At 42.5% G+C, this 25,374-nt stretch overlaps 1 protein-coding gene across 1 annotated transcript; it reads left to right on the forward strand.

Moving 5' to 3' along the window:
- The first annotated feature begins 23,016 nt into the window (after positions 1-23,016).
- On the forward strand, positions 23,017-23,955 carry LOC118591505 (olfactory receptor 11H6-like). Its single transcript, XM_036199879.1, has one exon. The coding sequence runs from the start codon at positions 23,017-23,019 to the stop codon at positions 23,953-23,955; it is 939 nt and encodes a 312-aa protein (XP_036055772.1).
- The last annotated feature ends 1,419 nt before the right edge of the window (positions 23,956-25,374 follow it).

Consider the following 25,374-nt stretch of genomic DNA (forward strand, 5'->3'; position numbering starts at 1 on the left):
CAAGATGTTTGCAATGGATACTCACTAAGGAAGGGAAAATCAGTTTTCTCCAATCGACTGTCACTGTATATATCAAACCCCCTCCAATAATTACCCATTTCCAAGAGTAACTGGCCAATGCCAAAAAACAATCCAAATTTATTTGTTTATGAACTTTTTGTTTTGGTAAATTTTTTGTCTTATTGGTTTTCTTTCTTTTTCTTTTTTTCTCAATTGTCTGTTTTGACTTTCATTTATATTGTGTTTTCTGTTTCTAATTTTATATGTGTGTATGAAAGAGAGAGAGAAAGAGAGAGAGAAAAAGAGAGAGAGAGATAAATAAAGCAAGAAATAACATGAAGTAATGTGAATAAGGAGGTGGGAAGGAACTAGAGGACTTGAGAAGGGAAAATAATATGATCAACATACATTGTATAAATGTTAATAAAAATTGAAGAATAGGCCATGGATATGAAAAGGAGTAGTTGGGAAGCATCAGACTTGTGGAGGGGAGAGAAGGGAAGAGAGAAATGCCACAATTGCTCATCTTACACCTGTCAGACAGCTAAGATCAGCAGAACAAGTGACAGCTCATGCTGGCAAGGATCTGCAGACAAGGGAACACTCATCCATTGCTGGTGGGAGTGCAAATTTGTACAGCCAATATGGCAATCAGTGTGGGGGTTCCTCAGAAAGTGGGAACCAATGGACCTTGAGATCTCTATACCACTCAGATATATACCCAAAGGACTCTATATCCTCCTACAGAGACACTTGTTAAACATGTTCACTGCTGCTTTATTCATAACAGACAAAATATGGAAACAGCTTTGGTGTCCATCAACAGATAAGAAATAAAGAAAACATGGTATATATACAATGGAATGGTACTCAACCATTGAAAAGAATAAAATTGTGGAATTCACAGGTAAACGTGGGGGGTAGAAAATAATTATCCTGAAAGAGGTAACCCAGACCCAGAAACACAAATATGGATGTATTTACTTATATGTTGGTATTAGCTGTTAAGTCAATGGCAACCAAAGTACAATCTATATAACCACAGAGGTTACATATACAGTAAGGAAGAAGAGGGGACAGATAGCTCTCCAAAGGAAAGGGGAATAGAATAGATAGTTAGGGATGGGGGGCTAAAACAGGATGATCAAGTGGGGAGGAAGAGGAAAAAGAGGGATGATGGAGAGACTATGAGGAGAGACAATTAAATTAAGGTCCATTTGAGGGGTAATATAGAAATCTAATACAGTAGAAGCTTCTTAAAACATGAAAGTAATCTAAATGAAATCACAAATAATGGCAGAGACCAAGATCCATCTAATTGAGTTACTGACCAAAAGGATCCCATTTAGACTCCAAAACAACTCAGGTTGTTGCCATGACTGTATGTTGTTCCCCATAAACTGAAATCAAGGCCCTCTTGCTGAAGACAACACCTACACAACTCAGTGAATGTGGAGAAATCCAGCCGGTTCCTACCTAGAATCTTCACCCCTACATGCTAGCTCTTTGGTTCAGGAAGATACTCTGCATGTTACCAAAGGAGAAATGTCACAGTAACCCAGCTATAAACCCTTTGATCTACAGTGATGTCCAGCCTGCATGATGTACTACTCCAGTGGTGGCACAAAGCTTGTGAGAGTAGCCAACTAATATCTGATTTTACTGAAGGCCCACTCTGTGAGATGAAACCCATCCCTGACACTGATTGAGGGAAACAAGAACCTGAGACTAGATAGCACAGGGACCTAGAGTAAAACTGAATACTATTGTTCTTTAAAGAGAGAGAGAGAGAGAGAGAGAGAGAGAGAGAGAGAGAGAGGAGGGGGGGGGGAGGGAGAAAGAAGGAAGGAAGGAAGGAAGGAAGGAAGGAGGGAGGGAGGGAGGGAGGGAGGGAGGGAGGGAGGGAGGGAGGGAGGAAGGAAGGAAAGAAAGAAGGAAAGTATAGCAATTAAATGACTCCTAACGACATCCTGCTATACTCATAGATCTGTGCCTTGCTCAGCCATATTCAAAGAAGTTTCCTCCTGCAGGAGATGGAAACAAATACAAAGACCCACAGCCAGACATTATGCAGAGAGTAAGAGACCGTGGAACATTCAGCCCTAAATGGAATTCTCCATCAGATCCCTCCCCTCAGGACTCAGAGAACCCTGAGAAAGAGGGGGCAGAAAGAGTGTAAGTATAAGAGAGGATGGAGGACATCAAGAACACAGGCCTTCTAAATCAACATGGTTGATGCACATATAAAGACAGACACACAGAGACTGAGACAGCATACACAGGGCCTGCCCAGGTCTGCACCAGATGGGGTTTTAGAACTGAAAGAAGAAGTGGACACATAGCCCTCACCTGACTCAGGAGCCATGTCCAACTGATAATGAAAATGAAAATTTAGCTTCCTCCGAGGGAGTCTCACTAGAAAAAAAAAAAAAAAAAAAAAAAAAAAAAAACTACTCTAAAGGGTAGGCCACATGCCCAGCGGTAGATGTCCAACAGAAAACAAACTCAATGGTGTTTCTGGAGATTCATTGTCTCACAATGTCATGTAAGAGCTTTGCTTTCTTTGTTTTTTTCATTTCATCTTACTGTTTCTACTTTTTATTTTATTTATACATCTTTTCTTCTCTCTCTTTGCTCTACAGGTCTTTTGTGTATATATTATGGATCCCAGTTTAGTGTTTTTATGAGATTCCTGAGTGTGTGAACAAGTGGGTCTCTGTTTATTGTGCCTTCTCTTGGTCACTTCCTTTCTGTTTGTTTTATTCAATTTCAATGGATTAGTTTTTGTTTTGTTTTCTTTTTATCCCTTATAAGCCTGTTTGCTTTCTAATGAAAAAGGGAGTGAATTTGGATTGGAGGGCCTGTGCAGAGAAACTAGGAGGAGTTCCCTGAGGAAGAGAAACATAATCAGGATATAAAAGTGAGAAAAAAAATCTATTTTCAATTAAAAGTTAAAAAAATAGGACAAGAATGAAAGAGTGTGGTGGGGTTGCATCAGACTGTTTGGAGGGAAGAAAGGGAAAGAGAAATGATGCAATTTCTCAAAAACTATAATCTCAAAGAATAAAAATATAATACTTTCATACAAATAAAATAACTAGAATGGAAAAAACTGTAACTCATTACATAAATAGACCCAAGGAGAGTAATCATATGAGTGTCTCAATAGATGTAGGGATGTCCTTTGACAAAAACCAGCTATTCTTCATGATAAAATACTAGGAGAAACAAGGGACAAGAGAGGCATATCTTCACATAATAAAGGCCTTGTAAGACAAACTGGTAGCCAACGCCCATGTCAGGCAGCTTGTAACTTCGATTCTAGCTCTAGGAAACCCAGTGTCCTCTTCTGGTCTCCAAAGGTGTGCACACATGCCTGTGCATGCACACACACAGAGACACACACACACACATAAGTAATAATGTCCTCTTCTGGTCTCCACAGGTGTGCGCACGTACCTGTGTGTGCACACACACAGACACACACACACATAAGTAATAATGTCCTCTTCTGGTCTCCACAGGTGTGCACACGTACCTGTGTATGCCCACACACAGAGACACACACACATAAGTAATAATTTTTAAGACATATGTATAAGTAAAGGCTTTCTAAAGAGGACTGTGATTGCTCAGGTAATAAAGCAGAAAACTGACAAATTAGACATTGTGAAATTAAAAACTCTACACAACAAAGAAAATTTTCAAACAAGTGAAGAAGTAACACAGAGATTGGAAAGAAATTTTTGCCAGCTACACATTTAACAGATTAGTATCTAGAATATATAAAGAATTCAAAGACCTAAAGAATCCAGAAAAACAACCCAATTTTTAAAAATGGGCAAAGGAAATGAACAGAGTCTCCAGAGAAGAAATAAAAATAGCTAACAAATATTTTTAAGTGCTAAATATTCTTAGCCAACAGAAAAATTAAATTAAAACTACTTTGAGATTTCTATCTTCTCCAATCAGAAAGACTATTATCAAGAAAAAAAAATAACAAATGCCAGCAAGGATGTTGGGGAAAAAGGAACCTTTTTTATTGTTGGTGGTGTGGGAATATAAACTGGTGTAGCCACTGTAGAAACAGGCATTAAGATTTCTCAAAAAGCTAATAATCAACTTCCATATGACCCAAATACATCACTTCTAAGCATATACCCAAAGAACTTTATATCCTACCACAGAGATACCTGCACCAAAACCCTGTTCATTGCTGTTCTATTCATAATAGCTAGGCAATGGAGCCAACCTAGGTGTCTATCAACTAATGCCTGCATAGAATAGTCATCTGTCACTTATTCTCCATACCTTGTGCAACTGTATCTTCATTCACCACTGCTCAGTGGAGAGACCTATCTATTTCAGGGTAAGAGCAGCATGTGTATAAACATAAATTAAAAGCAGCTTAATATATCAATTTAGCTCAAAAACAGCTTTTGCTTCTGCCTAGGGCCTATCATCTCTCCCAGCATGTTCTAATCCAATGGCACTGGTTAAATTAAATGGGTCAGAAAACAAAATATAAAGTAGTGTATTTAGACATGGCTGGTAAAGAGGTAGTTGATAAGGATGGGAGGAAGAAAAATCATCAACTGTCTTACCTAGCTGTGAACCCTGTACCTTCTAGGTGAGGTATGTACAACAGCGGCATGATTGGGGGCTAACCAACCACTTATTTGTTGGATTTGAGGCCCACTCCACCAGAAAGAATAAATTTCTTTTATTGTAAATATAACCAAAACATGTGTCTGAAGACATCATAGGCCCTGCATGAAACCTTCTATTGTTGTTTTGATAATGGATATAATATCAAATTTAAAATATGTTTTTACATATGGACTGGTATTGATCTCAACCTTGAGCAGAAGAAACTTCTTTTCTCAAGGAATGATGACTAATGTAGAGACTCATAACTTCTCAAAGTTCTGAGAAGAAGTGATTATTGGATGCTCAACCCTAAACAGGACATCTATATCATCCCTTCAAGGTTCTAGGAACATTGTGGGATAGGTGGAATAAAGAATCTAAGACTGGAAGATAAGGTGTGAAATGCTATCTTCTGTATATAACATGGCCGCTGCAACTATGACCCATGGCAACAATACTAACACAAGAGTAGGCCATTCAATGTTCTATCCTGGAAGAAGGAAGGAGCTCATGAGGCTCCACACTGCCCTGAGTATGTGTTGTCAGTTAATGGCTGCCAGAGAGAGAAAGAGCATCTTTTTCTTCAAAAGTGTAACCACTGGTAAATTGTACATGCTCCAGTAAATAACCTTTAATGCATCCCCAGTAAAATGCAGTGGGTCAAAAAAGTTATCAAAGTAGTTTGGAAGAATGGTCATCAGAAGTGGAAGGACAATAAGAAAGGTTACTGAGATGACTGTGGTCACAATCAATTGTGTACATGTATAAAATTGGGGGGATGTTAAGTGAGTTGTGAGATATTAAAAATATTTATGAAATCCAGATGACATCATTTATTAATTAGCCAATGGCTTAGAAATGAAGTATAATCTGTGGACCAGAAGGAGATGTTCCTGTTAATAAAGTCATAAAGAAATACACTTAAAATCAATTAGAGCCCACTCAGACATCACCAGCGAGCCTAAGTCAGGAAATGGGAAGAACCACAGAAAGCAAAAAGGAAGCAGGAGGGGTTGGGAATTTAGCTCAGTGGTAGAGTGCTTGCCTAGCAAGCACAAGGCCCTGGGTTCAGTCCTCAGCTCCGGGGGGGAGCAGGAAGAACTGTGTGAATTATGTCACCAGAAATCTGGGGGTGTCTACCGGACTTGATGATATTATCACTAGAGAAGTTGGGGTTCCCTCTTGAGGTTCTTAGTCTTGTTAATCACAAAGTTGAAGAACAGACTCTAAAAGAGGCTAAGTGAAAATTTTATTAGAGTTTAAAAGAAAAGAACCAGGACAGGCAAGCTGTAACCTCAGCCACTGCCTGAAGGAGGAAGGGGAAAGGCATGCTGTTTCAGTTAGGCCAGCAGAGGTAAGCAGCCAAATGACAGACGGACAGCCATGACCAAGAGAACAGGGGGCTTTAGAGGAAGAGGGAAGAGCACACTAGGGAAAGTGTGATTCAAAAAGGTAGGAGGAAGAAAAGGCGGAGCTATGTTTTCCTGAGTAATTCAGCAAAGCAGTCAGTAGTTACCAAGCCGTGTGGTTGCGGCTTGGTAAGTGACTGCACTAAAGACAGGGAAGGAAAAGCACATTGTCTCATTAAGGGAATAATCATTCATCCCATTTCTTTAGCATGGCTTTAAGGAGAATCAGCCTTCCTTGGGGCAGGGGGGCCGGGGGCAGGGGCAAGCAGTAATTCCTTGGCTGGGTGATTGCCTGGCCCAACTGGATTAAGTCTTATTTATTTGTTTGTTTGTTTGTTTGTTTGTTTTACATCCAGACCGCAGTTTCTCCTTCTTCCTCTCCTCACATTCCCTCCCCCCACCCCACTCCTCAGTCCACTTCTCCTCTGTTTCTGTTCAGAAGGGGCCCAGACCTCCCATGGGTGTCAACAAAGCATGCATATCAAGTTATGGTAGGACAAAGCTCCTCCCCTCCCCTCCTGTTAAGGCTGTGCAGGGCAATCCAGTATGAGGAATAGGTTCCTGGAAGCCAGCCAAAGCATTAAGGACAGGCCCTGCTCCCACCACTAGGATCCCACAAGTACATCAAGCGACACAACTGTCACACATGTGTAGAGGGTCTAGGTCGGTCCCATGCAGGCTTCCTAGCTGTCAGCCCAGAGTCTGTGAGCGCCTATGAGTCCAGATTAGTTGTTTCTGTGGGTTCCCTTGTGACCACCTTGCCGCCCCTCCCCACCCCGCCCCATGGCTCATACAATCCTTCCTCCATCTCTTCAACAGGATTCCTCAAGCTCAGCCCCAGTGCTTGGCTATGGATCTCTGCATCTGTTTCCATCAGTCACTAGATGAAGAAGGCTCTCTGATGACAATTGGAGTAGTTACCAATGTGATTACAGGAAATGACCAGTTCAGACACCCTCTCCACTATTACTAGGAGTCTTAGCTGGGGAACTGGATTAATTTTTAAGGGAATTGACAGCTGTACATCACCAAGAGATAGATTTCACTCCTTTGTCTAGGAGGAAATAATGTAAAAAATTATGTATGAAATACCCCATTATCCAATCAGTAAATGGGATAACAAAATAAGCAAACAGTTCTCAAAAAGAAGAAGCTCAGATGCCCAAAAGTATGTTTTTAAAATGTTCACCATCCTTAGCCATCAGGGAAAAACAAATTAAAACCATTTGTAGATTCCCTCTTACCCAGTGCATGCCTAGCCTCTGCCAGAAGAGGGCATCAGATCCCCTGGGACTGGAGTGATAGATGATTGGCGCCACCATGTGGCTATTAGGAATCAAACCCAGGTCCTATTGCAAGAGTAGCCAGTGTTCTTTAACTGCTGAGCCATCGCTCAAGCTGTTTACATTTAAAGCGGTACCATGGAGAATAGAAGTAGGCTTCAAAACTTTAATATTTTAAGGTTACTACTGTAGCAACGCAGAAAAAGAGGAACACTGCCAGTGGAACACTACAGTGAATCCACTGTAGAAACCAGAATGCAAGTGGAGGAGGAAACATATAGGTAGATTCTAACAATAGGCAGCGAGAAAGGAATGAAATGATCTCCCAGTGAGATGGCGCCATGAAATCGCACAGCCAGAACTCCGTAACACAGACCACCTCCTTCAAGAAGGCCACACTTCCTAGCCCTTTTAATACCTTCAAAAACTCCACTCACTGGTGACTAGGCATTCATGAGCCTATGAGGGCAATTTTTATTCAAATCACCACATCCTACTCTAGGAGAAAGTAAGGAATATGCTTGAACTTATAGGCACAGGTAAAAAATGTCTTAATAGACCCCAGTAGCACAAGCATTGAGAATAATTAAGACTTTATTTGGAGAAAACTAAGTTTCCATCTGTGAGCAGTTATCAATTGGGGATAGTTTCTAAGTTAGGGTTAAGGGCTTGTGGCCACTTCCCTTCTGTGGCCAAGAACTGTGCAGGCCCTATGCATGCTTCAGTCTCTGTGAGTTCACATGTGTACTGGTCCTTCTGTGTTTAGAAGACTTGTTTCCTTGGTGGCCTCCATCTGCTCTGGCTCTTACATTCTTTCTGCTTCCTCTTCCATGGGGATCCTTGACCCTGAGGAGAGAGATTTGATGGATGCATACCATTTAGGGCTGAGTTCCAAGGTCTTTTACTCATTGTACATTTTCCAGGTGTAGGTCTCTGTCTTTGCTCCCAACCACTGAAGGGGGAAGATTCTCTAATGATGGGTGAGCAAGGCACTTGTCTATGAGTATAGCAGAATGTCATTAGGAGCCATTTTATTATTACATTCCTTTAGCAGAACAGTAGTATTTGGTTGTGCCCAGGTCTCACGGACCTATCTTGTCTCAGGTTCTTGGCCACCCAAACAACATAAGGGATGGGTCCTAGCTCATGGAATAGGCCTGAAATTCTTATCAGATATTGAAAAGAGTCTTACTGGGTATACAAATCACAATTAAGACTAGGCCCCATGCCTAGCAATAGATAGCCAACACAAAACAAACTCAATAGCATTTTGTCAGGGCTTTTTTTTTCAATTGTACACGTGCTTCGTGTACATATTATGGTTTCCAGTTTTGTGTTTTTATGGGAGTTTTTTGTGTAGGAATGTGTGTTTCTCTGTGCTTATAGGTGTTTCTTGTGCTTTTTCTTTGGCTTTTTTTCCTTATGTTTGTTTGTTTGTTTTGTCCTATTTTATTATTATGTATTCTTATTTTAATTTCATCCTATTTTATTATTATATCTTCTAGATATAATAATGGTTTATATTCTAATGAGCAAGAAAAAGAAACACTATGGATTTGAGTGGGTAGGGAAATGGAGAAGACCTGAGGGAAATCAGAATATACTGTATGAAAAAGAAATCTACTGTCATGGAGGATATAGAGACTGAACTGACCATCTTCTGTAACCAGGCAAGGCATCTGGTGGTGGGCCTGGGACACAAACCCAGCTACAAAACCTTCAACCTACAACCTATCCTGCCTGCAAGATATGCCGGGATAAAGGTGGTACAGAGCTTGTGGTAGTGGCCAATCAATAACTTGTCTAAATTGAGGCTCACATCACAAGAGAGAGCCTGTGCTCCAACTATCCAGATGGCCAGGAACTGGAAGCTGGATGGCCCAGAGACCCAGGATCAGTGCCTAGCACAATCAGAGAGGATTCTTCTAGCAGCTGAAGGGAGCAGATGCACAGACTCACAGACAAATAGAGGAGCTCAAGGGAACCCCACAGAAGAGCAGGAGGAAGGATCATAGGAGGTAGAGGGCTCTAGGACACCAGAAGAACACAGCTCATAGAATCAACTAAGCAGAGGTCATAGGAGCTCACAAAGACTGAAGCAACAAATGCAGACCCTGAATGGGTCTACAATAAGCCCTTTGCCTACATGCTTTTGTTGTTTAACTTGGAGTTTGTATGAGACTCCTAACAGTGGGAGAAGGGGTGTGTAGACCAAGTTTTTCTGTGTCCTGGCAGTCGCTCCCAAATAACCACAAGAGACTTAATATTAATTATAAATGCTGGTCCAATAGCTTAGGCTTATTATTAACTAGCTCTTATATTTTAAGTTAACCCATATTTCTTATTTGCGCTCTGTCACATGGCAGTACCTTTATTAGCATGGCACATTCATCTCCTGCTCCCTCTGCATCTGGCTGACGACTCCAGACTGCACCCTTCTGCTGACCATCTCTAGTACCTGAACTACTGGTCTTTAGTCCACACTAGAACCTGAGTTCCAATAGCAGTGAAGGATGGTGGTGGAGTCATCAGCACCAGGATAGATGTACTCACCAGTAAAACGTGAAGGTGGAAAGGCATGACAGTACTTGTTAGGGACCAAGATGTCAGGAACCAAACATGAACTATGGAAAAATACTAGCTAGGCCAGAGAACAAGTTATAAGCCCACCGCCCTTCCCCAGAGCAGTAACACCTGTTTACTAACCAGAGGCTCCCAAAGATAAGAACATTCCACAGTCAGGTGCCATGGCAACCGAATGTAAAGAGCATTCCATGGTCAGGTAGCCTAGCAACAGAATAAATGGCCCCTGACCAGTGAACTTAGCCGAAGTCTCCCACGTATTGCACCCCTTCCATGTCCCTTCCCCTTCCCTCCTTCCTGCCCCCTCCCCTCCTATGCTATATAAGCCTTGTGGAGGAAAATAAAATCTGCAGCTTGATCAGAATCCTGCCTTGCTATCGTCTCTCGTGTCCCCTGTTCCTTTCATTCACTCCCACAGGTGGGTCCCCCCCCTCCCCCGTTGAAACCCTGCTGGCCAGGGCAACTGGCGCCCAATGTTGGGGCTCGACCCTCGCCTCGTAGGGAGTTGAACATCCTTCTCCAGGAAAACCCAGACTTCTGGTGGAGATTTGAAGCGATGGCCCATCGAGACTGCCCGACTCTGAGCTATAGATGTCACCATGGGACAGGGAACTTCTCAGGACTTGTTCGTAAAGGGCATTAAAGAGGCCCTCCAGACACGATGGATAAGGGTTCGTAAAAAAAAAAAAAAGACTTCATAAAATTCTTTAGTCACTTAGAGGACTGTTGTAACTGGTTTCCCCAAGAAGGGACAATTGATGAGAAATGCTGAAAAAAAGGGAGGGCAGCCAGTGGCTCTGGCAGGGTGTGCGGTGTGCGGTGTGTGTGTGTGTGTGTGTGTGTGTGTGTGTGTGTGTGTGTGCGCGCGCGCATGTGCGGTAAGAGGCGGAGGGGGAAGGGAGCCGGGAGGGCAGAGGAATGAGAGAGTGCCTGGCGCCTCTCCACGGCTCCTTCGCCTGGGCAGAAAGAGCCGAGCCAGCCCCAGCACTCCGTTAAACTGGTGCGGTGATGGTGGCAGCAGCGGCAGCCAGGGCCACAGTGTCTGGTCGGTGGTGAAGTGACTGCTGCTTCTCTCCCCACCCACCCCGGCCTGGAAGGCTAGCCTCATTTGGGGCCTTCACCTATATCAGTAAGGGAGAGATACAGGTGTCACCTTTATCATCAAACTTTTAAAACAGCCTGTTAATTCCCCTAATGCTGCTGCCATAGGTCCCAACTCTCTTCTTGGCAACAATGATTTCCTTACAACAAATATATCCCACATTCCCACCTCCCCCACCAACTACCAAAGATATGATTACCACCCTTATCTCAAAAACCTACCAGGTACTTAATACCTCCAAGCCTGATTTGGTTGACTCCTGCTGGCTTTGCTATCATTCTGCCCCACCATTTTATGAAGGAGTGGCTGTTGATTTAGATTTCTCCCTAACCACTTGACCCACACGATTGTCACTGACAACAGCCACCCGCATCTTGCCTTACACTCTCCCAAATTATGGGCTCGCTCAAGCTGCGCTATATCTTCATCTATGGAAATTCTAAGCTCTGAATAATGTTGATTAGATAAGACCAGGGAGGTTATGCCCATACTGGCCTCTGCAGCCCCCACCCCCAGGAGGACGGCTAAAGTGACCGTGGTCACATGCTCCCTTTTCGAGCAATTGGGGGGGGGAAGGCACGAGGGCAGCCGTTTCTGCCAGAGTCTTCTCTTCCCATCTTCCGGAGAATTGATCTGGAGAATAATAGGTTAGCCTAGGGATAAGCTGAACCAATATGCAGAATAAGGGGGCAGAGGGATTATTTAATGAAGAGAAATGCATGGTGTTAGGCCATCAGTACAGGTCCACCAAGTATCATTGGTAGGGAGAAGATATCCTCCCTCACCTCCCTTTCAGGGGTGGTCCTCCAAAACCACTGAGGACTCGACCTCCTCTTTTTACAGCAAGGAGGCCTCTGTGCCACTCTTAAGGAAGAGTGTTGCTTCTATACTGATCACACAGGTGTGGCAAGAGATAGCATGGCTAAGGTCCGTGAAGGCTTAGAGAAGCGCAAAAAAGAAAGGGACCAAGAGCTAGCCTGGTTCCAAAATTGGTTCTCTGCATCTCCCTGGCTAACCACCCTCCTGCCGACCCTCCTGGGACCCTTGGTTGACCTCATTCTTGTCTTGACATTTGGCCCTTGGGCTTTGTCTCGACTAACTCAATTTGTGCACGGTCAGCTGGCTGAACTTCAGGCAAAACAAATTCAGGTTCATTACCATCGCCTAGACCTCTGTGAACAGATACAGACTCCATATCAGCACAGATCCCTCTGCCCAGGGGAGGATGCACCTGTGCCTGGGAGCTGGAGCCCACTGCCTAGGGGATTGAGGGTGCAGCCAGGACTGCAGAAGGCAGGGAGACTAAAGTGCTCCACCATCCTGGGTGACTTGGATGACATGCTCTATTGCACGGCAGTTATGCAGACCCTATACTCTTCCCTCCTGGATTAAAACCCACCCTCTGTAAAAAAAAAAAAAAACTGCATCATTCCAGCTTCCTTCGGGACATGTGGGGACACCTACATGAACCGACTGATTAACAACAGAACTGAACTTATCAGGGATGGAGCCTCTGTCACCCCTCCCCAATCACGGCAAAACATTTGGACCTCCTTTCTTTGTTTTGCTATATGTATAGAAGGGGGAGATGTTAGGGACCAAGATTTCAGGAACCAAACACGAACCATGGAAAGTACTAGCTAGGCCAGGGAACAAGTCATAAGACCACTGCCCTCCCCCAGAGCAGTAACACCTGTTTACTAACCGGAGGCTCCCAAAGATAAGAACATTCCACAGTCAGGTGCCATGGCAACCGAATGTAAAGAGCATTCCATGGTCAGGTAGCCTACCAACAGAACAAATGGCCCCGACCAGAGAGAGACCTTAGCCGACATCTTGCAGTTGCACAACCTGCACGTCTCCCACATTCTGCATGCTTTCCACATCCCTTCCCCTTCCACGTCTCTTACCCTTCCCTCCTTCCTGGCCCCTCTCCTCCTATGCTATATAAGCCTTGTGGAGGAAAATAAAATCTGCAGCTTGATCAGAATCCTGTCTTGCTGCCATCCCTCGTGTCCCCTGTTTCTTTCATTCACTCCCACAGGTGGGTCGCCCCCCCCCATTGAAACCCCCCTGGCCGGGGCAGGTACTGCTTTTTCTTGGGATGTCTTTACATATGGACTGCTGCCAGAGATACCACCGCTCTGTGGGAAGGTGTTCTCCTAATCTAGGTATGTTCCTGGAATGCCCTCACATACTTTCCCTGAGTTGTCTCTTAGTTTATTCCAGGTTCAGTCATGTTGACAAGATTAACCATCACAGCCTACTTCCAAAAATAAATATTGCTTTCTTTCTTTTCCAAGTCAAAATCTAGGATGAATAATTTAATGTTTAAGAATTTAAGTTCTCTGTCAGAAGGAACAAAATTCAGATGCTGGCCTTCCATGTATGAGATGTGACATCTTCAGCAAGTTATTTAATTTATCTAAGCATCAATGACTTCATCTATAAAATAAAGCACTAGTTTAGAACTAGATCGTGGGTTATTATTATTATTATCACAATTAAAATTTTTATTCATAGATATTCTTCCTCTCAATACATAGTATGTCCAAGCTTTTAATAAATGTCAATTGTCTGTATGACACATAGGTCAATTCTGAACACAGACTTTTGGATTCATGTAATAAATTTAAAAATAATTAATGAAGTAGATTTTCCCTTGAACAGAAAATGTGGCTCAGAAGTTCAGATAAAAGAATACGAGAACAAGCGTATCAGATATATGAAACAAATTTATCAAAAGAATAGGTCCCTGTGGTAGTGTCCACTCCCCTAAGACAATTTCAACAAAGAGAACCCTATATTAAGTAAACTGGCTTTGGTCCAACAATAGCTTCACCAGGGACAAGCAAATAACCCACATTTTCATTGTTGCCTTTGCTAGCAGGAATGGGAGAACATATTCTCCAACTAGAAACAAAAAACTTAAATGCATTCCAAATGTAAACCCAAGGGACAGAGCTCTGAGAACAGAGGGGATTAAGAGGAGAGGCCTGCTCATCTGAAAACACTGTCCTTATTCTCAGTCAGTGCCTGAGCCCATGGCCTCAACAAAGAACAGATGCCCCTACTCCGTAAATGGAACGTGGAAAATCTGTGTTACAATTGCAACATGGAAATGTGAGTTTAAGAAAGAACCTTTCCGCCTGACAGTTCTGGCTTTAACCATTACTCACAGGTTGCATCAACTAAAAATGCAAAAGAGCAAATTAAAGCTGGTTATATCGCTGTCGCTCAATCTTCTCTATTATTATAGCTTTGTGATCTTTCTTCTAACCTTCGGCATACTCCTCAAAATTCGACTTACCGAATTAAGGTAAAACTCCACCTATAAACTAATGCCATTTACATTTTTGTTTCTCTTAGGAAAGAAACCTAGAATGAGGGCACGATGCCTTTTTACAGGAAAGTCATGATGCCTTTTTACAGGGAATGCCCTATAGCATTGCAGTGACTTATTCAGAAACCAGTGGGCATCACTCCCAGGAGTGTTACAATGACGTTTTGAAACTTGACGTCTAATCCTTGTGTTTATGAAATGATATTGGTCACTCAAAAATCAAATACAGCCTTTAGGATGCTCTGCTGGTACCCTTCTACCTCAACCTTTATCAGCTTGAAATCTAAGCAGCAAATGAAGGGGGTGATAGTATCCCCCATGGTAAGTCAAACCTGACCCAAGGAAGGTCTTCCTCACAGGTTTCCACTTTCTAGAAACAGCAAAGATTCCAAAATGTACTTGGAAAAGGTAAGTTCTTTCAAAATCACGGTTGTATAATGAATTTTTTCAGATTATAAAAAAATAAACTTGCCGGTCCATGGTGGTGCACGCCTTTAATCCCAGCACTCAGGAGGCAGAGGCAGATGGATCTCTGTGAGTTCGAGGCCAGCCTGGTCTCCAAAGTGAGTTCCAGGACAGGCGCAAAGCTACACAGAGAAACCCTGTCTCGAAAAACCAAAAATTAAATAAACAAACAAACTTAATAATAAACAATATTTAGTAATACACTCATTAAAATGTTCTGAGGAATAGACATGTAGAAAGAAAAAGTAATCTATCATCTTAATAGTAATACTCACTGCTATCAATTTTCAGTTTTGTTTCTTTCTGTATTTTTTTTCCCATTGTTGGTTTTTCTGAGACAGGGTTTCTCTGGGCAAACAGTCCTGACTGTCCTGGAACTCACTCTGTAGACCAGGCTAGCCTCAAATTCACAGAGACCCACCTGCCTCTGCCTCTCAAGTGTTGGAATTAAAGGCATGCAGTACCACCACTCAGCTTCTTTCCATATTTCTATAACTTGGTATCATTTACTTTCTCTACCAAAAGATGTATTTAAAAAACTAAATGAACTCTTAACAGGTGAAGAACTCTATTAAATATGAAGAACTGCATAAGCCTTTGCCACACAAAGAACCACCATTTTCTGCTTGTTGATTGCTTTAACTCGGAATCTGCATGCTAACATGGCTGCCTGGGAGTTCTGACGAACTTTTAAAGTGAGTTTATTTGTTAGATCTCCCTCTCTGATTTTAGTCAACGATTCTAATTTTTTTTTAATCTCTGGTTGTTCTAAACGGTCTGGCAGAAAGTTTTTGTTTTTGTTTTTGTTTTTTGGGTTTTTTTTTACAAGTTGACATTCCCTTCCAACAATTTGACTGAATATCATTTCATTGCATATTGAAAGGCACTGGATTCCTGTTTTCCTAGTTATTCATCTTTTCTAATTTAAAAGCAAGAGAAAAATATTTTTTCATATTTAAATTAGTAAGCTTCATATATAAATTAGATTAGTGATATAGTACCCACAATATAAAGTGAAATTTCACTTATTAAAGTGTCCCTTGATTTTATTTAAAAAGAATAGCATTTCTGATTTTAAATATTTTTACCATGCAGGTATATAAATATATGTCATAAAATGCTCATTATATTGAAAAGAGTACCAGAATATAGTATGTTCTCTGAAAACTTAGCTGAAGTTTGAAATGGTCTAAGCCAATAAACAACTACAGAGCAATGAAATGTAAGACGAGGCCAAAGATTGCCATGATTAGAACAGAGACGAAGGATGATCCCATTCCTAAGAAGGAAGAACAAAATGAGAGAGTAGAAAGAAAACTGATGTGTGAGTCTGTAACTCCAACACTCAGGAGGAAGCAGAGGCAAGTTCAAGGCAGCCTGCTCTACACATCAGAGGTATTCTATAGTGTATATGTACCAAATTCTCATTATCCATTTTTATTGGATGAAGGACATTTAGGATGTTTCAATTTCCTAGCTATTGTGAACAGAGCAGCACTGAACATGGCTGAGCAAGGGTCTGCGGAGTAGGACGTTGAGTCCCTTGGGCATGTGCCAAGCAGTGATGTAGTATGGTAGATTTGATTTTAGCTGAGAATTCTCCACACTGATTTACACAGTAGCTACACCATTGTGCAATCCCATGAACATTGACTGAGGGTTCCCTTTTACCTATATTCCTTCCAACATTTGCTGCAGGTCATTTTGTTGATCTTTAGCATCCTGATGGGGTAAGATGAAATCTACAAGTGGTTTTGATTTGCATTTGTTTCTCTAATTGCTAGGAATGATGTACATTTTTTAAAATATTTAACCATTTTTGTTTTCTTCTTTTGCAAACTCTCAAATCAGGTCCAAAGTCCAGTTTTCTAAGGGGTCATTTGCCATTTTTTATTATTTATCTTTTGAGTTCTTTATATATTCTGGATATTAAACCTCTGCCAGAAGAACAGCTAACAAAAATTCTCTTCCATCCTCTGGGCTTCCGCTTTACCTGGTAGATTGTTTCCTTCATTTTTTAGTGTTGAGGTCCCCCTTGTCAATTGTTTGCCTAAATTCTTGGGCAAATGGAGTCCTATTCAGGAAGTCTTTTCCTGCACAAACGTCATGTTTTCTTCTTGCAGTTTAAGTGTTTCAGGTTTGGGATTTAGGTCTTTGATCCATTTGGATTTAATTTGTGTGCAAGGTGGTGGGTACTGGTCTAATTTCATTCTTCCATATGTGGACACCCAGTTTTCTAAGAATCATTGTTGGAGATAATTTATTCTATCCAGATTATGATTTAGTCATCTTTGTCAAATGGCTGAAGTTGTGTGTACTCATGTTTGGATCTTTGATTTTGTTTCATTGGTCTACAAGTCTGTTTCTGTGCCAGTGGCATATTGTTTATTGCTACAGCCCTGTTATTTATTGTAAGATCTGAAACGGTAATCCCTGCAGCCTTGTTCTTTTTCATCAGGATATTCTTGGCTATCTGGGGTCTTTTGTGGTTCCATAAGAATTTTAGGATAGTCTTGTTGTTCCATTTACATGAAGAATAAGATGAGTATTTTGATTGTGATTTCACTGAATCTGTAAATATCTTTTAGAAAAGTGGCAATTTTCACAATATTACTTCTGCTCATCTGTGCACATGGGATAATTTTCCATTTTCCAGTGTCTTTTTCCTCAGAGGTTTAATGTTTTCACTGGAGAGGTCCTTCATTTCCTTGATATTTTATTTTCTTTGAGGCTAACATGAATGAGTGCCCATTTGTGATCTCCATATCTATGTACTCGTTGGCAGTGTATAGAAAAGATTTTGATTTGTGCAAGCTGATTCTGTATCCTGCCACATTGCTGAATTTGTTTCTCATTTCTAGAAGTTTTCTGATAGAAATATATAGTATCTTGTCATCTGCATCTCATTTCCCATTCCTCACAGGTCTGTCCCCTACCATTGTGACCTCCCCCCACAAAAAAAAGAAGAAAAATAAAAATAAAAGTCCAATTGGTGTTGCCCGTATACTCACTGGAACATGGTCAAACTCCCAGTGGCCAGCCCTTTAAAGAAAACTGAGTCCTTCCTCACATGCACCTCAGCGAGAAGCCATCAGTTGTGGAGAGCTACACTCTCCTTATCACAGTTTTTAAGAGTTCTCTTCAATGGCTTTCTGTCTAGGCTGTTCTTTGTCGGGGAGGGAGGGCAGGCAGTAGGGATAAGAATTGTCACAGAAGCTTCCTATGTCCCTCTTTCTCAGCTGTGAGTCTGCAGTCATCAATACCATGGCAAAAGTAGCTTCCTTGCCTTTTACAGTCAGCAGAAAAATGGATCATGGATATATATATGGTTTCTAGCGACAGCATGGATCACAAACATCCACTTAGCCTCTGGTGTCAGCACGCGCCACACAGACCTCAGCATGGTCTCTGGTGGCAGTGCAGACAACAGACATCAACACTGTTCTTTGCCACTGCACAGGCTGCAGACACCATCATAGCCCTCAGTGGCAGCACAGGCCAAGAACATCAACTTCAGGTGGCAGTACACATCAACATGGCCCTCAGAGAAAGCACAGTCCACACACATCAACATGGCTTCCGGCTGCAGCATAGACCACAGAAATTCAAATGGCCTACAGTGGTAACACAGGCCATGGACATCAACACAACTCCAGGCTGCTGTAGGACCATCCATCCTACGGCATCCTACAGACATCCACATCATGGACATCCACATGAACCTCAGGCTTTAGTACAGCTTGGGCAGCAGACCAGGGATACCAAAGTGGCCTCCAGGGGCAGCACAGACCATAGAGGTCTTTCAAGGAGGTCCAGTCCAGAAAATGAACCATTCTTCATCTTGGATATCATGTTATTGCTCAGAAACAAGGCAATTGTGCCACTGGGCAGTATGTTTAGGGGGTGAGTTGGAGCAAAATCTCCAGGCTCCTGCAAACCATCCTGTCACCCTACTGGGCAATGACACATTGCCCTATTGATCTCAGGCTCCTCTCACACCTATCACCACCATCATGTCTCTATTTCCATCTCTCTCCACCACTCCATCACAGGTCTGTTCCTCTCCCTTTTCCACCTCCTTCTTGAATATTCATCATACTGGCACTGGAAACTGTAGTATGCTGCTACCTATATATGATATATATGTACCTATATAGACAGATATATATTTTTCCCCAGAAAACTTTACATGTAAATACTCATTGCCACAAGTTATTGGTCTAGTTCAAGGTTTCTGGTTTCTGAAGCACCATAAATACTGGACCATTGCTGAGAGTTGTCTTGGATATCCTGCTGTTGCCCAAAGTCAAGGTGATGTTGCAGCTAGGCAGAGCATCTGGAGGCAGGTTCTGTGCTATCTCCTGGTTGCCACCTCCCTGCCCTCGATGTCTGCCTCCCCAGCCCCAAGCTCACCAGGTTTAAACTTCACCAGGGATAACTGTTGAGCTTGTAGGCAGCGCGCCAAACCGCTGCTCAGCACTATTCATCTCCCAGCAGGGCAAGTAGCTCAGGCTGCAACCGCGGTGACTCCATGTTGGTGGCTGGCAGGGCCTAGGGCCTACTCAGCAAGGACATGTCTCTGCGCAGGAGCTCCAGGCCACTGCACACCAGCCTATCCTCCGTGGGTGCCACTGGACATTACCACTATGCCTGTAGGCTTACGCTGTTACCTGGCTTATCTAACTCCCTGGAGGCCAAGCAGCAGAGCGGTTTCCATGCTGGGAACTGGCCAGCAGGCCTGGGGCCAGCCTTATTCAGCAACGTCCTGTTTCTGCAGGAGCTCCGGGGAGTCTCACATCTCCTTGTCTTCCGTGTTAAGGCAGTCCGGGGCTAATTAGAACAAATTCCGTGCTTGCAGCCTGCTGACTGGGATGCAGCAGGGAAGGGTATAGATTCACCGAATGTGGTGGCGCTGTTCCACCGTCTTCCCTTCCAATTTTGTGAGTCCACATTTTAAAAGCATCTTCCTGTAAGACTTGCCTCCCCTCCCCGCCGCCCTTAGTTGTTCTGGAGCTATTGTGGGTCCTGCAGCCTCGTCCGCTGCTGCCGCCTGACTTCTCAGCGCCTCCGTGGGCCTCTCAGACTCCTTGGAGCTCCACAGCGGGTGCCCGTAGCCACCTCCATCTTTTTCCCCTCGATTTTTGTTTCTTGACTCATTCGGTCATTTTGTGTCTTTGGACTGGAGAATTGAGAGCACTGATACTTACAGTTACGTTGAAATGTGTTTTTTTGTTTTTTGTTTTTTGTTTTTTGCTTTTTGTTTTCAGAGCGGAGGACCGAACCCAGGGCCTTCCTTGCACTTGCTAGGCAAATGCTCTACCACTGAGCTAAATCCTGTGTTAATTGCAGACAATCTGTTGATTGTTTTTGTTTTTTTCAGTGTCATTTTGTGTTTTAGTGATGATGGTCTTATCTTTCTTTCCAGTCTCTGAGCTATGCTCGTTCCTCTGTTTAGCCCAAAATATCATTTTCTCTATTTTCCTAATGTTTGGTTTATTGAATACAATATTTTAGTCTGTTTATATTATGGAGAGTTTTTCTTTCTCCTTCAGTTATGGCAGATAATTTTGCTGGATATACTAGTCTAGGATGGCCATGATGGTCTTTTAGGACTTGAAATACATTGCTCCAGGTGCTTCTGACTTTCAATTTTCCATTGAGAAATCAACTGCTATTCTGATGGGTTTTCTTTGATATGTGACTTAAGTTTTTTTTTTTTTTTTTCCTCTTGCAGCTTTACTAGATTTTCTTTGTTACATATATTTAGTGTTTTAACTATAATATTCTGTGGGGGTTTTCTTTACTAGGCTTGGTGTGCTTCTTGTCTCCATATGGGTATATCTTTTCTTAGTTTGGGGAAGTTTTCTTCTACGACCTTGTTGGGGGTCTGGTCTATACCATTAGAATGACTTGGAATTCTTCTCCCTCATTTATACCCATAATTCTAAGGTTTGATTTTTATTCATGGTGTCTGTGGTAGTTTAATAGTAATGGGCCCCATAGACTCATGGGTTTGAATGCTTGGCCCACAAGGAGTAGCATTATTAAGGGAGGAAGTATGTCCACTGTGGGGGTGGGCTTTGGGGTCTCATATGTTCAAACCATGCCCAGTGTGGCACACAGTCTCCTTCAGTTGCCCGCAGCTCAAGATGTAGAACCCACAGCTCCTTCTCCAGCACCGTGTCTGCCTGCATTCTGCCATGCTTCCCCTTGATAATAATGAACTAAAACTATAAGCCAGCCCCAATTAAATGTTTTCCTTTCTAAGAGTTGCCATGGTGATGGTGTCTCTTCACAGCAATAGAAACCCTAACTAAGACAGTGTCTCACAGTTCCTGTGTGTTCCTTTCCTGGTTTTGTTGTTGTTGTTGTTGTTGTTGTTTGTTGTTGTTTTATATTCCTTTCATGTGTTTTTGGTTTTGTTTGTTTTTCCTGTTCCTTGCTTATTGGTTATAGATCTTGACTACTTTATCTTGGATACTTGATATTCTACTTCTGTTTGAATCATTGTAACTTCTAAGACTTTCCTTTGAGTTTTCTAGTTTAGGTACTGGGTTTTTCAATTCCAGCTTCATTTCAGCTTGAGTCCTCTTTAGTGTTTCTAATTCCAGTCTCAAGTCCTGGGTTGCCTTTTTCTCTTCCATTATTGTTCTGTTTGTCTCCTTCTTGGATATCACTCAAACGTTCATTCTCCTTAAGTTCTTTTTCCTTAAGTTCACTGAGCTGTTTCACCATGTCTTCTATAAACTCCATGAATTCTTTGATGAAGTTTATTGATGTTATTTGAAATGTTGTATCCTGGGATTTATCCAGGAAATTCTCACCTGCAAGCATTTCTACAAGACCAATGTGTTTTGGAAGAAAGGTACTGACTTTATATCATCGATATTTTTGTGATAAGATCTCAGCAAGTGGGCTCCTTTCATTAGTTCTAAGTTTGATGTAGATAGAGCATGTTGAGGCAGAAGAGAAGATGTGCCTGCAGGTTGGACCTAGAGGTTAAAAATAGTTATGGTGGAATAAAGTCAGATGTACAGAGGGGACTGGGCATGATGTGCTTCCTGGTCCAAGTCTTTAATATAGGAGCATACCAGGCTATGTGGAAAGGTTGGATGGGTCATAGAAGGGTCTGTGGTTTGGCAGATTTGTAGGGAGAGTCCAACAAATGCTGATATGTGTGGCTAGACTAAGCCAGGACACTGAATATGGGACCTGGAATAGACACGGCATTTTGGAGAAAGGGTGTGGATAGGGAGATCAGGAAGACTCACTAGGCTAGCCCCTGGAGGAAGAGAGGGGGAGGGGAGGGGGAAAGAGAAGCAGGGGGAAGGGGAGGTAGGAGTTCTGAATGGGTGGAGAGGTTGGATGCATTGCAGAAGGAACCTGTTTGTGGTGGCAGGTAGGGTGGGACCTGGCTGAAACCAAGAGGATGGCTGATGCATAGAAGGAGTTGGTCAGACTGTACCTGGGTAGTTATGTGGGACCTGGGCTTTATCTGGTAGGTCTGGAAGAAGGCATTGATGGAAAGGTCATGGAGAATCACTGGGCTAGAGCCTAGAAGAGGAGGTAGCATATGGAATCTTAAACCTCATTTTCTCTCCTCTGTGTTGTTTAAATTATATTAGCTGGGCAGTGGTGGCATAAGCCTTTAATACCAGCACTCAGAAGGCAGAGGCAGGTAGATCTCTGTGAGTTCAAGGTCAACCTGGTCTACAGAGTGAGATCCAGGACAGCCAGGACTACATGGTGAGACCTTGTCTCAGAAAACCAAATATATTCTCATGTTTATAGGTGAATTAAGAGAGATGCTGAGATATCAGTTTAACTTTTGCCAGAAAATTTTCTGAGTTGTTGAAACCAGTGTTCTCCAAGATTAACTATAACTAAGGAAGAAAAGAAGAAATATGTTCATTTACACATTTATCTTAATTTCAAGAAATTTTTTCAAAAAGGTTTCACAAGATTATTGATATATACTATTTTGACTGACCAGTGGTTTATAATTGTGAATATAAATATATAGATTATCTTAACAACAATGTTATTGGGGTGTTCAGTTAAACAACAAATAGAACACTGTTTTGGATGCCCTGCCTCATAGCTGGACTGTGTTTATACTCTCTTGAAGAGGAGTCAGGAAATATAATTTCTTAATCTGTAATCTTCACAGACTAGAAGAGAATGACCTCAGCCAGAAATAGCTCCCACTCTGTCAGTCACTTCATCCTCTTAGGCTTCCCTTGCCGCAGAGAAATACAGATCTTCCTTTTCTCCATATTCTTCATGGTTTACGTTTTCACTTTGCTTGGAAATATGGCCATCGTATATGCAGTGCACTGGGATCAGCGGCTCCATACTCCCATGTACATTCTGCTAGCCAACTTTGCCTTCCTAGAGATATGCTACATCAACTCTGACATGCCAAACATGCTGGTCAACTTCCTCTCCACAACCAAAACCATCTCCTTCACTCGATGCTTACTCCAGTTGTACTTCTTCTTCTCCCTGGGGACAACTGAATGTTTATTTCTCTCTATCATGGCCTATGACAGGTTCCTAGCAATCTGCCGCCCACTGCACTACCCCACTGTCATGACCACGAGGTTCTGTGGCAGCCTGATCATATTTTGCTGGGTCTATGGGTTCCTCTGGTTTCTGATCCCAGTGATGCTCATCACTCAGCTGCCATTTTGTGGCCCAAATGTGATTGATGACTTTCTTTGTGACCTCGGTCCCTTGTTGGATCTAGCTTCAGCCTGTGTCCCAATCCCAGGCACTGTTCTCATCTGCGGCACTATGAGCTCCCTCCTCATCTTTGCTACATTTTTCTACATTATTGGTTCATATACCTTAGTGCTGAGGGCTGTGATACAGATGCCCTCAGCTGCAGGCTCAAAGAAGGCTTTCTCTACCTGTTCATCACACCTGGCTGTTGTAGCTCTATTTTATGGATCAGTCATGATAACGTATGTAAGTCCAGGATCAGGACAAGCAAAGGACATGCAAAAGTTCACAACTCTGTTCTACTCAGTTTTGACTCCCTTCTTCAACCCCATGATCTACAGCCTCCGAAATAAAGAAATGAAAGAAGCCTTGAAAAAAGTTATAGGAGGCTCCTAGGAGGGCTTTGATATTATTGACTTATTTTAAATGAGTGTAGAGTCCCAGACAGGTTCAACATGTGGCCACAGGTTTTATGGATTGAAGAACAACAATGACCATGGTCCAACATGTGGCCACAGGTCAGTAATGAGCTGAGAAACTTTCAGGTAGATGTTAACTTTTCAAAGAAAGGCACTTCAAAATTATAAGAGCCATATCATCAGAGTAGTCTTTCCCCAACAGAACTCATTGTATCTTCTATAGCATGTTGCTTGTAACATGTCCTTCTTTATTCTTTGTCTTATACAATGGAAAATTACTCAACTATTTAAAAAATGACATCATGAAATTTACTGGCAAATGGATGGAACTAGAAAAGATCATCCTAAGTGAGGTAGCCTAGACCCAGAAAGACAACCATGGTATGGACACACTTACAAGTGGTTATTAGCCATAAAGTAAAGGGTAACCATGCTACAATCCACAGACCCAGAGAGGGATGGAGGAAGAGAGTGAGGGGAGAGACAGCTGAAATTTGGGGGTATATGGGGGGCAGTGTGGGAATCTATAGCAGTGGAAACTTCCTGGAATCTATCAGGGTGACCAACTTTAGTGAGGACTCCTAGCAATGGAGGGTATGGAGTCTGAACTTGCCATCTTTTGTAGCTAGGCAAGGCTTTAAATGGTCAGACTGGGTTGCATTTGGTTGAGTAGTTGGCTGAGGGTGTCCTGTGGAGATCCCTTCACAGCCCAGGCTGATACTAGGACAGAGGGTCACTCTCTGAAAACTGACAGCAGGACCTTGTGCTGACACCAAGGGCCATGATGGTATCCATGGTCATGCTGCAGCAGAGGGCCATTTTGATGTCCATGATCTGTACCACCACTGGAGACCATGCTGAAGTCCATGGCTCATGCCAATGCCAGAGACCATGTGGATGTCTATGATCCATACTGTTGCCAGAAAGAAACCCTGTGGAAGTCCATGATCCATGTTCCCACTATTAAAGCACAAGGAAGATTCCTTTTCAGATATATCAATGACTACAGACTTACAGTTGAGAAAGAGTCATAGAAGGCTTCTGTGACAACCCTTACCCCCACCATACCACACCACACCTCTCAAAAAAGTAACAGGCTACAGAGGAAGCCATCAAAGAGAACTCTTAAAATATGTGATAAGGATGCTAAGGTGTAGCTCTCCACAACTGATAGCTTTCTGAAAAGGGGTCTGGGTGAGGAAGGACTCAGTTTTCTTTAAGGGTATAGCCACAGGGAGTTTGACTGTGCTCCAGTGAGTATATGGGCAACACAAATTGGACTTGCATTTTGTGGTTTTCCTTCTTCTCTCTTTTTTTTTTATGGGGCAGCCCTGGGAGGATGGGGAAGTATGTGCAATTAGGGTGCATTATGTGAAATTTCCAAATAATCAATAAA

The sequence above is a fragment of the Onychomys torridus genome, chromosome 9 (assembly GCF_903995425.1).
Source record: "Onychomys torridus chromosome 9, mOncTor1.1, whole genome shotgun sequence".
NCBI classification, from domain to species: domain Eukaryota; kingdom Metazoa; phylum Chordata; class Mammalia; order Rodentia; family Cricetidae; genus Onychomys; species Onychomys torridus.